Below are 14,799 nucleotides of genomic sequence, written 5' to 3'. Positions count from 1 at the left end.
TAAACACGAGTGGACGCCAGATTCCCCTCTTTAATTATCAGTGTTTGGATCTTACAAAAGAAAACCATCATATTTGAGGTTTCTGTGAAACATCAGCCAGCTAGTTGGACACACGCCACATATAAAATATAGGTTCCAAGATGATAGATGACTTTTTCATCCTAAAACCCAATGAAAACAAAAATGAGAAGTGTGGTGGTCTTGACTGAAACCCATACTGTAACGTAATGTATTTGTGCAATATCTTTAAACTCACAGGGAATTCCTTTTTCTCTCTCCAGTGCTGCTGGTTGGGTGGCGGCTTGGGACTGCCTCCATTCACACTGCCATCCGAATCATTATCTGTCACAAGAGAGCGGGCAGATGGAAAATTACATCTGTAGCACAGCTGTTAATCATACTGTCAGACACACAGGATCTATATCCAAAGATCAGACACATTTGCATCAGGCCGTCTTACCTTTACATTTAGATTTATTGAGAGCTTGTAAAAAATAAAATAAGTGCACATTTAGGGACATGCTTGATTTAAGAGGACAGACACCAATGGAAGCCATATGAACAGCTCACTGCACAGAACTGTAGGTAAATTCCAGTTAGACAAGAAAAGCAGAGACTCACCAGGATCAGAGGCGTGAGACAAAAGGCCGGGGCTGCTGACGCTGGCGGAGAGGAAATCTGGAGACGAGTGCTCCACCTTGTTGCCCTGCTCAGGTGTGCTCTGTCTGCGAGCCACCTGGTTCGGCCCGTTCTCTGAGTTCGGAAACCTCCGCACTGTCAGAGACCTCTCTTCGTTAAGGCCGAGCTCCTCTGATGAACTGTTTAATCGTGGCTGAAAATAAGGGAAAAACAGTTTGGTCTTCATTCAAAGAAACACTCTGCAGTGGACACACTTAGCATCGATGCTAATTACAAAAAAAATGCAAATAGCGAAAAACATTTTATAGTTTTGGGTCTCACCTTTGGGGGCAGAGGAGGAGGAACCCCTGGCTTGAGAGTTGACCTGAAATGGAGGCATTTTTTTTTTTTTTTTAGAAAGACAGCAAAGAATGTTTGTGTGTTTATGATGAAATTTAATCTATTAACGTCACTCACAGCTCGAATTCTTCAAAGGCGTCTTCAAGATGGGCGATGTGTCCCCTGCAGGACATAAACAAAATAATGAGTGTGGAAAATAAGACCCATCAGAGCTCAGGGCGGGTGTTAGTGGTTAAAATGTTTATGTAAAATCCCTCCTTAGAGATAAAGAGAGCATGACCCCAAGGAGAAGAAGAGGGGTGTATTTGTTCTATTGCTGAACCTTAAGTGAACTTCATGGGATGGAAACCACAAAAAATATTGTTTATCTTAATACGAGGTTCATCGTCAACAACTATGTTTACTTTGACATTAGCTTGAAAAATTAACACTGGGACCAAAACCAAGGTCCGCAGACAACTTTCTACATCACACTGTCCGACCTGCCGTCCTACCTCAGACTCGTGTGTGCAGCGGTATGCAAAATTTGGATCTACAGCTACAGCTACACATGGGGAATGGAGGGTTGCCAGTGACGGTGATTTGTGAACACTGTGGGTGCTAAAACCTCAATGCAAAAATGGTGGTGACCAAGCTAGGGGGGGTCGGGCGGATGGTGTATACACTACTACAGCACACACAATGTTAGTGTTACCGTTGGAACAATTCATCCTCAACGCTTTTGAGAAGGCTCCTGCGCGGGACAAGACGAGAGAGAAGCCGACAGCCAGAAGGGGACAGAGAGAAGTGGAAGGAGAAAAACGGTCAAAGCACATGGACAAGTGAGAAGGAGCTTAAGAGCCAAAGTGACATTTTAGACTGCAGATGAGGGAGAGTGAGTTCATGCACAGACACAGGTTAGATCTAGTGAGTAAGCAGGTTAATGTGAGAGACAGTGAGGAGCATCCATAAGAAAATCCGTTTACAATCAGTGTCAACAATGGATATTAGATTACAGAACATAATGACTGACTAGCGGAAAGCTAATATGCCATTCTTTTCATTTGAAACTCTTGCTTTCTTAAAGTATACTTTGTCACTCAACACTATCGACCAATCATGTTGGGGATCCCTGAATTTTGTGTTTTTAAATAGGTAAAATAAATAAAGACACAAAACTTTAACCACGTTTGTCTCTGGATGAACCTCCAGAGACGCATCCATCTAATAAATAAGCCAGGTGAAGAGGGAAAGTGAAACACACACACACAGAGAGAGAGAGAGAGAGAGAGAGCAGGGGGGTAAATAGGAGCAGTTCCCATGACAACAGTTTCCATGGATTACCTGGTTGTTATTCCTCCCTCAGCAAAGGGACTCCAGGGGGAAGGGAAGTCATTATCTTTACTCACATCCTGTGGAAAGGCACACATGCACAAAAATAGAAATTTTAAAATACCTGCATTCTGTTATTTGTGAGTATATATTTTTTGTTTTCGTGCATGCACATAAACTCAACTGATGCCAAACAGAAACAGAAAGTAGTACTTGAATATTAGTATTGACAAAAGTGAAGATAATTATCACCATTTCAGAATGAGCCTCAGTTTCCTTCCGGAGTGGTGGTTCAAACTGGAGCTTGTCGACTGCGAATGACAAAAATTGTGTTCAGTCTTTTATTTTTTCCCTTTCCCTTACACACATCTTTGGCACTAGAGGGCATCAGTATCCACACTTCAAGACACACAAAGCCTTGGGAGTAGCACCAGGAACCTTGGAAAACACTCTCAGTCCATTCTTAGCATATAATCACGTGTAAGAATTAACCAAGAGCAGATCAACTGCTTCCATTGCAACATACCTGTCAAAGCACCAACAGGGCCCTTCACTGACTTATTGTACTACTATGTGAATGTTTGGTCTGGAGCCTCAAGACGAGTCCGTCCCCAAAGACAAACACGGATTACAAGTGACACTGACCAGATCTCTTCATGTTGGGGAAATATTGGTAAGAGAGAGAGAAGTACAAATAAACCATGGAGCAGATTCCTCTTAGTTTAGGTTTGAGGTCACATTCTGTCAAACTGTTGATCCCATAGACGAGACTGGTGTGGTGTCCAATATAAACATGATGTGATACTGCTGCAATTATGAAGGCGAAAGAAATCAACCAACCTGCCAATAAATACTACCACATAATCAGCTTCTCATTAACAAAGAAACTTTGTATTCAAGAATTCAGACCACTTTTTTTTTCAGTGATTTTCTACTTGAGGTGGAGCTGATAATGTGGTGCCGCAGTTATTTAAAACACTGATAACAATGAGGAGGTGAGTCACACAAACACACACACACACACACACACACACAGAACTAACCTTCAGGAAAACATTTGAGAAGGTGAGGTTGAGGAATCAGGTGAGACGAACGAGTCGAACTGAGCTTCCTTGTTAGGATCTGATTAGTCATCTTAAGTTTAATTTTTATTTCAGACACTGACAGGGACAAAAATGTCACAATGACCAAATTATTCAACCTTATTCAAGCTAAAGCCACAGTAAGCGGCCAACCCATGCACAGGAACTCACCTTATTAGTGCCACTTAAGTCTCAAACAAAATGTTCTGTTGTGTGCTACAACATTATCCTATTTCTCAGGAAGTCGTAGGAGTGAGCTAGGGATTTATACAAACACACACTGTCTCACTACACTGTCACTAACCTGCATCCCCCCTGTGTCCCTCAGTGAAGCTAGGACTTGAGCATGGCCCTCCTTGGTGTGTCCCATTGTTTGCTTCATGTAGGAGGGAAAGTCAGACGCAATTGTGAGAAATATAGATGAAACCAAACAGGAGGTACAAACGATCACAGTACAAACAAGCACAAAAACACAATGAGGCACAGTACGTATCGCTACAAATACGTATACGGACACACTTCACCACCGCACTGTTACTACAACAACAACCTAGAATGAAGATATGACAAGTTCTGTACAACAACCGAAGACGACACAAACACACAACAACTTCCCTGAAGGGTTGCACATTCTTAAATATGAATTTGAACAATCTATTAAGCTGCATCCTCTGCCAAATTCAGTCCCAACAACTGTTGACTAAAAACCAAATTCCTCAGGAAACCTCATTGACCCTTCAGACAAGCCATTTCACATTATTCTTTTAGTGAAAGATGAGGGACAGTTACTTGCTACTTTATGCTGCACAGAAGCATCATTAGCTCTACTACATCCATTTTCTCTACTGTGAATCCCCAGGCTATTTTTATACACACTACCACATGCTTCTGGAATAATGCCAGCCAGTGCTGCGGGATTAGTGGGATGACCCTTAGACAAGCCGCCGGACCTCTTTCAATCTAAACACCCAGGCTGACTGACACAACAACCAGTGACAGGACGGATTCATGGGAGGGGGTTGATCTTGGTGATGCGGTTTTGTGCTTTTTGTTCACTTACAGTTAATCTCTGAGCGCGTCCTCTCAGCTCTGGCTTGTTTATTGGTGGAGCGGATTGTGTGTCTGACTGCAGACAGGGGCTGAAACAAAGAGTGAATGAGATTGCAAGATAAGGAAATAAGTTTTAACTGCAGGAGCAGCACTTGATAAGACAAGTGAAGAGTCGAGTAAAGAGTCATCAAATGATTACGACACTGCCTTGAGTCATTTGGCACAATTGTTAAATTTATCTTTTGAAATAATCTGCACAAACTAGATAAAGCAGATCCGAGAGCTACTTTTTGTGCTGCGTCTTTATGCATCATCACATTATTATGCATCCCAGTGGCTGTTTGTTTGCAACAAGCTCCATTGCTTGCAGTCAATAGCTCTCAGGGTGTTTTTCATTCATCGTGGCCAAGACAGTGCCACTGCTGTCAGGGTGAGAAAAGCACAATGGGCTTTTAAAAAGGCACTGGTACCACCTCTTTGGCTGCCACACAGATGTCATGTTGAGTCCCGTTTGAATAATAATGTCGAAGGGGAAGGGAAATTTCAGCAAAGCTCACCTTGCATGTTTTATATCCATGTTGCTGAAAAAACAGGCTGTGGGAATATTTACAGTCGCTGCTGATAGCGAGTCAGTCAGTGTTTGCATGAAAAGCTGTTTTACTCAAATTTGACAGGCACTGTTTTGATTTTTGAACCAGTTTCTTGTTTTGTAATTAAGCAGAAAAAAAACAAAAGGACATTTTTTTTCTTGTTCCAGGTAATTCCATTATTCTGAGTTATATGTGATGGAACCAGACATTACCTCGAGGTCATCATCGTCCACCTCACTGTAATGCTGGTGGTTGTCTGGGTTGTTCATCTTATCCAGGAGGTCGACAGCGAGCCTCCTTGTCAAACCCGTCTGGGCCACAAACACATGCTGCAAGAAACAAGAAAGGATTGCAAGTTATTGTAAACTGCTGCACAATTTGATAATAGTTTGTATCAGCAGTGTGACATCCCTAATCTGACATGCAAGATCCATGAAACTAGGTGAAGAGCCACAACCTCCCTGCAGAAAGAGAGATGTAAGTCCTAGTTTCACTGTTAGAGTAATTCAGACTGTCTGCATTAACTACGGGGCCAGAACTATCCTCAAGAGACATGAACTGTGAGAATGAGACTCCATGAGAATAGAAGTAGCTTTTAAGAAACAGAAGAAGTGTAGTTAGAATATGACTGAGGTCTGAAGATTAAAAACAGGTGCTAACTGGCCTTTTCCTTCGTCTTAAATGAGTTGAGGCACTTCAGCTATGATATAATTGAAAAGTTTAAATAAATAAATAAGATATGTAGTTCCTGAACTTTGATCAACCGTTCAGGGCCAGAGTCTGACCGTGAGCCAAACAGCTAGAAATTCAGCCAAACCACACAGAAGCTCATCAGGCCAACTGAGATCCTACTAGATTTGGTCAGAATGCAAACTTCTTCTTGCGTGCTGTGCAAATAGTAACAGTTCAAGAGCAAAAAACAGCATCTAACAGTTCTAACAGCAACTAAAAGAATAAAATGCAAAAAGGGAAGAACACAGACATGGCTGAGACTTAACTAGCATTTTCTAACATTTAATGTAAATTCAACTCCAAATCTGCACTTCAATTAAGACAGCAATATGATTTAATATGATTTTTTACCGATAGAAGTTTTTCCGCAGTGGGTCTCTTCTTTGGGTTCTTTGTCAGAGACACTTTGACAAAGTTATGGAAGGCGGTGGACCTGGGAGACAAGATGATTTTGTCTTAATCCAATTATCATAACTGCTGCTGTCTGAGACACAGTGAATATTCTGGGACCCTCACCATTTGTTTTTGTCTTTTAGTTTGGGAGGCTGGAAGCTACTCTTAGACATCAAAAACAAGGCCCTGGGGAAGACAAAGAAACAAGCATTAAACTGCTGGATTAGACTGAAACAGGGAAATATACTCAAAAAGGGGGACCAAAAGTTAGGGAATGTAAAGGCCTGCACTTCTTCTAAATATAAACTGTATTTTGAATGAAACAGGATGACCATTCAAGTAATCAAAAGACACGATGAAACATTAGAAGAACACAAAAGCAGGAAGCAGCCTAAGAAGCATTTGAGGAAGCTCTGACTGATCATTTTTGAGGAAAGTAAAACATACCTCATCGGGTGTAGGTCAAACATTGGAGGCTGCAGCTCGGCCAGCTCTATGGATGTGATGCCAACGGCCCAGATATCACACAGCTGGTTATAGCCGCCGTTCTTCTCCACTGCCGCCACTTCAGGAGCCATCCTGGATAAATGCAAGGCAAGGATTTAGTGACAACTCTCCAAAAATAAAAATGAAAGGTTGGTCTCCCTGAAGTGAAAACTAAAACTGATATTATTAATGACATTTTCTGCTGATCTTTGTAGGAAAACTATGTTCACATTTCACTCTTCGACAGTGTGTTTTAGAGGTCAGGGTCAGTGACAGGACAGTGGCCCTGGGGCTGGTAAGGATTCAGTCACCTTCTCAAAAACACTTCAGCTGCTGTGGGAATTTGAACTTTCACCTTTCAGCTGAAGCATCTGTCTCACTGTTAGTACACTGTGTCACCACAAACTAGATCTGTTAGATACAATATGGTGATAGAGACAGATGATGACAGGAAAATGTTTTAGTATCTGATAACAAGTATTGACTCAATGCTTCTTTGAATAAGACTAATTCCAAAAGGAAAAGCATGCTTCCTGGATCTATTCAGCAAAGCTTGTTAAAGGCCTACAGGCTTATTTTATGAGGGTGACACACTCACCAATAAGGTGTTCCAATGAAGGACTTTCTTTTGGCAATGGTGGCTGTTATTTTGGCTGCAACTCCAAAGTCAGCTGTAACAAGGATTGACAGGGCTTTTCAGATTATGTAATCCACATACAACTCACAGCTACTGAGGAGTTCAAGTCCTTGAGAATTAAGAGAACTAAAGAGCAACTTACCTAACTTCACATCTCCGTTGTCGGTTAGAAGTATGTTGGCACCCTGTTAAGAAGTCCCATAAAAGTTTATTTTTTGTTTTTAGTTTAGAGAAAATACATTCAAAAGACCAAAGTAATATTTAAGTACCATGAGACTGACTGAGCAGGACTGATGTGTTGCAAAACTTGTTCATAAGAAAAGTGCCAATTATGTGTCAAGCTTTCTCAGTAACATCTGGTCTGGTCGAAACATTAACTGCTCAGACCTGTTACTGATCTGACTTCCAGTAAATTTACACCAGCACAGCTTTTTGACAGTCCCACTGATGGTGTTTCTGTTGGCTGTGACTGACAGTCTCTCTGGTGGCATCCTGTAGTGAGAGTAGAGGAAACAGGAAGTGCTCACTCCGTAGAGCCGAGTAAAGATAATAGGTCCAGCCCTGACCTGCGATAACACATGAGACTGAGGCTCCAGCATGTGCGCAGGCAATCACGCAACTTCAGCTCAACCTCAGAACTGCAGTAACTAACACCACTGGTCACATGCTTCTGGGTGAGCATGGCCCCAGCTTATGCTTTTCCTGTGACTTCAGTTTACACCTCTGCAGCACCACTAATTCAGAGAGACGTCGGGCCTCTGGACTGTTTCAGAGCCAACAGACGCATCAACATGACATTAATTGTTTCAAGGCTGTGCCACTGCTGCTCCTTTGTGTCAGCCTCACCCCTCCCTCCTCTTTTCCTTCTTTCTCCCTTTCTTGCCTTCTGAGATTTTTTTGTTAAAGGCCCCATATTGTATAAAGTGAGATTCCCGTGTCATTTTTGACTATAAAGCAGGTCTAAGTTACATAATAATATTGTGAAAGTATCAAAGCGCTCAGTCCACAGAGAAATACACACAGACTGTATTCAGTAACTTTGTGATGTCACAACAAAGCAGTCCCTGCTCTCAGCCCACAGGATACCTTGAAGGATTTGGTTTCTCTGAGTATTTACCTGAAATCTTCTACATTTTTATTCGATCACTCAGTCAGCCAATCAGAAGAGAGGCTCAGAGCTTCTCTTCTGATTGGCTCACCGACCTGTTGTTGCTAGAGCTCCAGAGAGAGGCCTGAGAGAGATGTAAAACTAGATTGATGGTTTTTGGGTCGTCTTATGGACATCAAAACTTCAAATAAAACACAGGAAAAGTGTAAAATATGGGACCTTTAATCCGTCTACGCAGGCATGAGGAAAAGTGTCCATGTGTGGCCGATGAAAATGGGCATGTCCTGGATAAAATGAAGGTTGAAAGAAAAGAAAACAAAATAGAAAAGATATGATACCTTGATGTCACGGTGCATCTTGCCCTTGGTGTGCAGATATCCCAAACCCTATAAAACAAAATAAATGTATTCAGTATGAATTTAAGTGAAATTACAAACTTTGAAATTCAAAACATTATTTACAAAATAAAGTAACCTGTATGGTCTCTCTGCAGACGTATGCTATCTGAAGCTCTGACAGAGGTCCCGTTACTATAACACACAGACAGAGATTGATTTTACATCTGCACAGTATTAAACACCATTTTATGACTTCATCTTGAAAATAAAACTTACCATGATAAATGTCCTGCAGAGATCCTCCACCACAGTACTCCATACATATCCAAAGCTTCTCTCGACTGAGGAAAGCAGAGACGATTATGATGTTAGGAGCTGTTGCTTTTCCAGTTTACTAGACAGATTTATACAGCTAAGTAGCTAGATATCTTGATAGCACAAAAGTTTGTCAAAGGTTTCTTACTGAACAAGTTGAGCTGTACAAATCATCCATCCTTCCTGAAATAACGTTACTAAGAAATTTCCCAACACATGTTAATAAAAGAGAGTGGGGTGGGTAGAAAACCCACGTCGACCCTCTAACAAAAAGCTAAAAATAAGACTGGTGTAACCATGATAAAATTCTATGATTACAGCTGTGACATTTGGCCAGCAGAGATGATGATACCGTAAACTGCCCCACATTCCCAATCACAACGGTGCTACTTTTCACATCTTTTAGCTGGATGTGGAAATTATTTTGGGTCGGGAAACAGGTCTGAAAGGAAACTCAAACTTCCCCGAATAAAGCTGCGGTTCTTCTAGTAGAATGGAACTAGTTTTATAGTAATTGATGCATGGTGGATTGCTCATTAAGGCTTTACAGTCACCATTTGTTCTCTGTGTGGCGAGACTATATACGACATACCTGCTGTGATAAGAAATGCGTCTCTGTGGACAAGCAGCCATATGAAACAGATCAGAGGCTCATATTCCAGTTAAACCTGCTGGAAATCGGAGGCAGTGGCGGGCACACCAGCCCGACTTCCCCTCAGATACCAACCACAAAACATAGGCTCCATTAAAACATGAGAGCTGCATCCTGGCGCTAAAGGGCCTAGTCAGCACCGGTCGGCCGAGTTGAAGACATTGAGTCATACTTTCACACACAGGTGTGACTAAGTCATTAAATATGTCATGTGAGTTTCAGGCAGTGGCTTATTAATCCTTTTGACAGTAACATGTGATTTCCATAAATGTTATACCTTGAACTGGCAGCAAGGGAAGAGAAAATACTGAGAGTAAAATGACAAAGCAGGACTATTCTAAGCTGGCTCTTACCAGAGGTAGCTCCCAAAGTAGGCCACAATATTGTGGTGCATGCATTCCTTCACCATGAAGATTTCCTGCTGTATGATGGAAAAGTCATCCCCTGGAAACAGAGGGAGAAATCACACAGACACATGGACAGAAAATTATTATTTTTTTCATTTTCTGTATGGGGAATTGTTTCATTTTAAGTGACATATTTTCCGTTTGGAAACAAACACCTCACAGAATGATTGCAGGCATGAAATAAAAACAAGTAGGGTTATGATTCATCTGCAAAACTTACACAATGAAGTGATGTTTTTGACACTAGAACAAACATTACATTCTGAAATGGTGACAAAAATAACCACTCAAAGCATTTGGGATTATACATAGATCGAGCCTTAAACTTGAGCTTTTAGAAAACACTATAATCTTTCCAGACTTAAAAAACACAGAATAGTCTTCCCTTTTATTCCTCTCACTATATGGTTCAATATTTCATCTCTATGTAAATACATCAGATTACAGACCAGCTAATAACAATAGAAAGAACACCTTGTACTTTTAAAGTTTATGTGGGATAGGCGAATATCCAGGCTGCTCTCCAGTTCAGCAAAGCACTCAAACACATCCGACCAGTAGGAAGTAAGAAGACAAAAATATGTAAGCCCAGCTGCTCCCAATTGTACAGAGACACGGCGCTGGAATACATTAACAGGAGGTTAAGATCTACCAGGCCCTGCCAGCTTCGGCGCTCTATCAACAGACTGTCATCATAGGCAAGAGCCCAGATTAAGCTGATTTAATGGACACAATCTCTGCCAAAAACATTAAAAACAAAACAGCAGGCCGCTCATTACTTGTGGTGGAAATTACTGTCAACAAACCAATTTTTTGGTGTGTGTCTTTGCTGCTGACCAATGTGACATGTAAACAAGCCTCTCTTGATGCCTGAATTCTGTTATAAAAAATCATCTGGTTGACAACATAGTCAGAGTGTCAAGCAAAAATTGGCAATATCACCAACCAGTCCTGACCAGCATCTTACTACAGTATGCAGCTCCAGACACTGAACCAGGAGGCAAATAAAAAAAATTTTAAAAAAAGTGATGCAGCAGCAGTTGAAGTTTGGAAGAAAACATGATTAATGGAGATGCCTCCTGGGCCACAGAGGCTCTTTTTCAAGTACAATTGCTATACAGCAGCCCTGTTTTCAGTCTGCAAAGGGAGGGGTTAGTCTCTCTCACGTGAGAGGCTGAATTGAAGTCTGGCTGGAATGCCGTGCAGAACTATCCAGCTGATAAACAACAAACTGGCAAATTTCAATCAGCTTTGAATGTACAAGCTGCCGACTCTTGTAAAGAGTAACATCAATAGACTGATGAAATGTCAGATCTCAGACCCAATCTAAAAGAACCACTATGTATACCTGCATCCCTGTTGACTACATTAGAGCGCATCACCTTTCTTTTCATTAGATTCATCGGATCAAGGCCTTGATCAGTATATTTATTAGCTTCATCATGGCTGAGATGTTGATTGTGAAAAAGGAAGTGTAAGTCACCAGTGGGAGGATGTACCGTGAACATGCAATGTTCTGTATGTGGAAAGAATTTTAAAAGTACATCTGAGTGGTTTTACATGTAGCTTGGGATGCTGCCATCAATATATTACTCTTAAAAACAGCTTGATTCAAATTTCTACTCAAATCCTCTGCAAGACATTTCGCTCATTGGCTCAGCAACCTGCCACAACCTACAATTATTTATTCCAGCAAGCCCCATTATTTCCATTTTCTTATTCTTGTTACAGATGCTTGAGAAGTCTGTAGCAAGAACAGCTGAACTCCACTCAAGAACAAGAGCAGAGGTTATGGTGAGGTGCCAGTATTACTCAGTTTGCTTGCTGTGTTTTTCAGCCTTGTTTATTGTTTTTTTATGTGGCATAATACGGATGTAGTGAATGTATAACAGTCTTACAAAAGCTAGTGCTTTACAGCTTTAATGATGACGAATGTGAAAATTATTTCCAGTCTCAGTGTATTTGCCACATTACAAAATACTACCAGCAAGTGCTACTTTGGGCAGATTCATTTGGTTACAATTACATATTACTGCTACTAATGTGTAATTACACTGTTACTAATTTTAGTGTCATTTCACATCAAGAAGAACTAATGTTGATAAGTCATTTTCACATGCATCTGTTGACAGAGAGCAAATGGTACAAGGAGCCACAAAAATTTGAGCAAGGGTAATTTCAGTGACATGACTCTGTGCTTGGTCAAAAAAAAAAAGAAAAAAAAAGACATAACAAGTCTCCACACAATCTTCTCTTCTTCGCAAGTTGAAGCTGAAGAGTTTAGCCACTTCCTGTCATATTGAACGCTTCCCTCCGGTCTGTGAATGTACACATCTTCACTCACGGCTTCAAGTTTCAATTCATTGTGTAGGAATTAAGTATATGATTGCATAGCTGTTCCGTCTTTCCACATAAAATTACATCTTTGACAAAAAGAAGTTTATCTTTAAAGTAAAAAATTAAAAGCAGTTCACTAATTAAGCTCCATCCCAAAAACGTTTCACGAAGTTACTGGTTCTGCTCTGACGTAAAGGCTCATAGAAAATAAATTCAATGGCACGCAGAGTTGAGAGACATTCTTCCACACCCAAATGGCTTGCAGCTGATTTTCTAATGGAAACTGCCAGGGGGCTTGTGCCAACGTCTCAGCGACAGAAATAAAAAACTGAAAAAATTAACTGTCACACGAAGAGTAATAGTGTTTAACAGAAGCAGGTACTAAAAGTTTCCCTCGATGGTCAGTGAGTGAAGTGAGACCAACACTAATAAGGTCTTCACTGATCATTTACCCTCCCAATGATCAGATTACCCTGCTCTGCTCCCTGCAGCCCCTGCAGCCAGAGGGCTTCACCACTCCTAACTCCTCTCTCCTGGCCAAACCTGTTTGGTTCAACGGTCCGCCCACAGCTGTTTACCTCAAGCACAGAAAGGAGTGACTCTTACAAAAGTGGGGGTAAAGAAAAGAGAGTCCTGCTTAAACAGGATGACCCTGTCTGGGTTAAACCTCGTTTCGTCTCAAAAGAAGGATCAAGCAAATGTGAATGGTGTTTAAAGATATTTGTCTGGAAACTTTTTGCTGCAAATGATGTACATGCACAGAAACATGACGCAATTTTTTACTAGATGCTGTACAAGAGAAATTATATATCAGAACAGGATTAGAATTGATACATACTTCTGAGAGCAGTAATAGTAATGTTTAAAAAAGCTTAGTCATTGTAAGTCAAAAATAGCTCCCTGGAAACAAATGTAAAATGTTAACCATCACTACCACTCATCAATCCTGTCCTCTGTAATCCTCTCTCTCACGGCTGATGTGGATTCACTGGGCTGGTGGAGGGTGGAGGGGCTGGCCTGGGAGTGGGGGCTGTATGTCTGTGAAGACTCTCAGTCATCCAGGTCATGGTATTTCTAAGTTTTATAGGAAGGCCACTGGACTTACTTGAGGTTCTAGAAGACGTTCGAAATGAATGAGGGGTGAAACGTCCTCAACGACGAATAAGTCCAGTTGCCTTTGTGTAGCACTTAAAAAGAGCGAGGGCTGCCGTCTCAGACAGAAAGTCGATAAGGATCAACCATAATTTAAGATATTTGGCTGATTACGCAATTATAAACAGTCGGTTTTAGTTTAAGTTTGTTCAAAATGATTTGCTATTAGCCTAACAAGTACGTTACGGCTAAATCATACCAGCAGTGGACAGGAGTCTGTGGCAAAGCAGCTCAAATGTATGCTTGCTGAACAGCTGCTTTGATAAGTCACTTCTATTAGCTTTGTGCTCACAAAGGTTTTCTTACACTTTCAGTAACAAGCATAGATGTCTTCAACTCAAGTAAATACAGTATGAAACTTTAACCCGTGTCATGTTCTCCTCCTTGGTGTCTCTGGTCTCAGTGTGAGTCTGGTGGACTCTGATAAGCTCATTTCACTTCCTGATTTTCTTCAACTACCAATGAAAGAATCCATCTTAAAAAAGGGTTCTTCATCATTTAGAACCACGTTTCGGGGGTCATTCCTACAAATGATATTCACTACGATTGCACTATAAATCAGTGAGTATGCATTTACAATTTCTATTCTTAGGAGTCATGACAGCAAGAAAATCATATCCCTCGTCCAGTATTTCTTCCAACTTGCAGCTTAAGCCCCCCTGATCTTCTGCTGCACACACGAATGCACTCTAATCCCCCCTCCTCCTTTATGCCAGCAGAATATGTCAAGGCCTTATATCAAAGCTCAAGACTTCTACAGTCTGATCAGGAGGGAGCAAAAATGTATTTCAGACAGATGATCTGAGAGTTTACTGATTTTAACGCTGGACAAGATCACACCTGAGAAAAACAACACGTTTAAACTTCAGGCAAAAATATACCATTAGTCCCACTATCCTGTCACTCACAGCCTTACACAAGCAGTGACATAATGAATGAAAGAGAAAACAAGGAGAAGTGAATCTCCTCCTTCACTGACTGGTAATCAGATGAGCTCTGTCTGGTTGCCGGTGGCACAAAGTCCTCTTGGTAATCCCACTAATCTGGATCGCACTAACTCTGTCACTAGGTCATCATCAGCACAGACCCCAGAGCAGGGCACAGTCAGAAATGTCATCTTTCCTCTCCTGCCTCATACACTCATGTCACGCTGCTCTGTTTTCGTTTTCCAAATGACACGCTTTTTCAGACGGTAAATTTCACGAGACATATTAAAAAAAATGTGAAACAG

General features: G+C 41.2%; 1 protein-coding gene across 2 annotated transcripts in view; it reads right to left on the bottom strand.

Moving 5' to 3' along the window:
* Nucleotides 1-14,799, bottom strand: part of map4k5 (mitogen-activated protein kinase kinase kinase kinase 5) — a 31,361-nt gene that overhangs the window by 10,826 nt on the left and 5,736 nt on the right. The window contains exons 4-21 of one of the 2 annotated variants that reach the window (XM_087177898.1): nucleotides 10,026-10,116; nucleotides 8,982-9,046; nucleotides 8,842-8,897; nucleotides 8,706-8,753; nucleotides 7,402-7,444; nucleotides 7,221-7,293; nucleotides 6,584-6,715; nucleotides 6,260-6,322; nucleotides 6,095-6,176; nucleotides 5,224-5,340; nucleotides 4,432-4,510; nucleotides 3,676-3,747; nucleotides 2,542-2,600; nucleotides 2,302-2,369; nucleotides 1,096-1,140; nucleotides 961-1,003; nucleotides 622-832; nucleotides 257-342 (exon numbers count right to left, since the gene is read on the bottom strand). In XM_087177898.1, coding sequence (XP_087034024.1) covers nucleotides 257-342; nucleotides 622-832; nucleotides 961-1,003; nucleotides 1,096-1,140; nucleotides 2,302-2,369; nucleotides 2,542-2,600; nucleotides 3,676-3,747; nucleotides 4,432-4,510; nucleotides 5,224-5,340; nucleotides 6,095-6,176; nucleotides 6,260-6,322; nucleotides 6,584-6,715; nucleotides 7,221-7,293; nucleotides 7,402-7,444; nucleotides 8,706-8,753; nucleotides 8,842-8,897; nucleotides 8,982-9,046; nucleotides 10,026-10,116 — 1,433 coding nt within the window. The remainder of the gene's footprint in view (nucleotides 1-256; nucleotides 343-621; nucleotides 833-960; nucleotides 1,004-1,095; nucleotides 1,141-2,301; nucleotides 2,370-2,541; nucleotides 2,601-3,675; nucleotides 3,748-4,431; nucleotides 4,511-5,223; nucleotides 5,341-6,094; nucleotides 6,177-6,259; nucleotides 6,323-6,583; nucleotides 6,716-7,220; nucleotides 7,294-7,401; nucleotides 7,445-8,705; nucleotides 8,754-8,841; nucleotides 8,898-8,981; nucleotides 9,047-10,025; nucleotides 10,117-14,799) is intronic. The other variant, XM_023420973.2, reaches the window with a different exon arrangement.

This window comes from Seriola lalandi, unplaced genomic scaffold (assembly GCF_002814215.2).
Source record: "Seriola lalandi dorsalis isolate HSWRI2012SDOR001 ecotype SW California unplaced genomic scaffold, Sedor1 jcf7180002054660, whole genome shotgun sequence".
NCBI lineage: Eukaryota > Metazoa > Chordata > Actinopteri > Carangiformes > Carangidae > Seriola > Seriola lalandi.
Note: the sequence above shows the minus strand (reverse complement) of the source record. Positions and strands in the feature narration are given on the sequence as shown.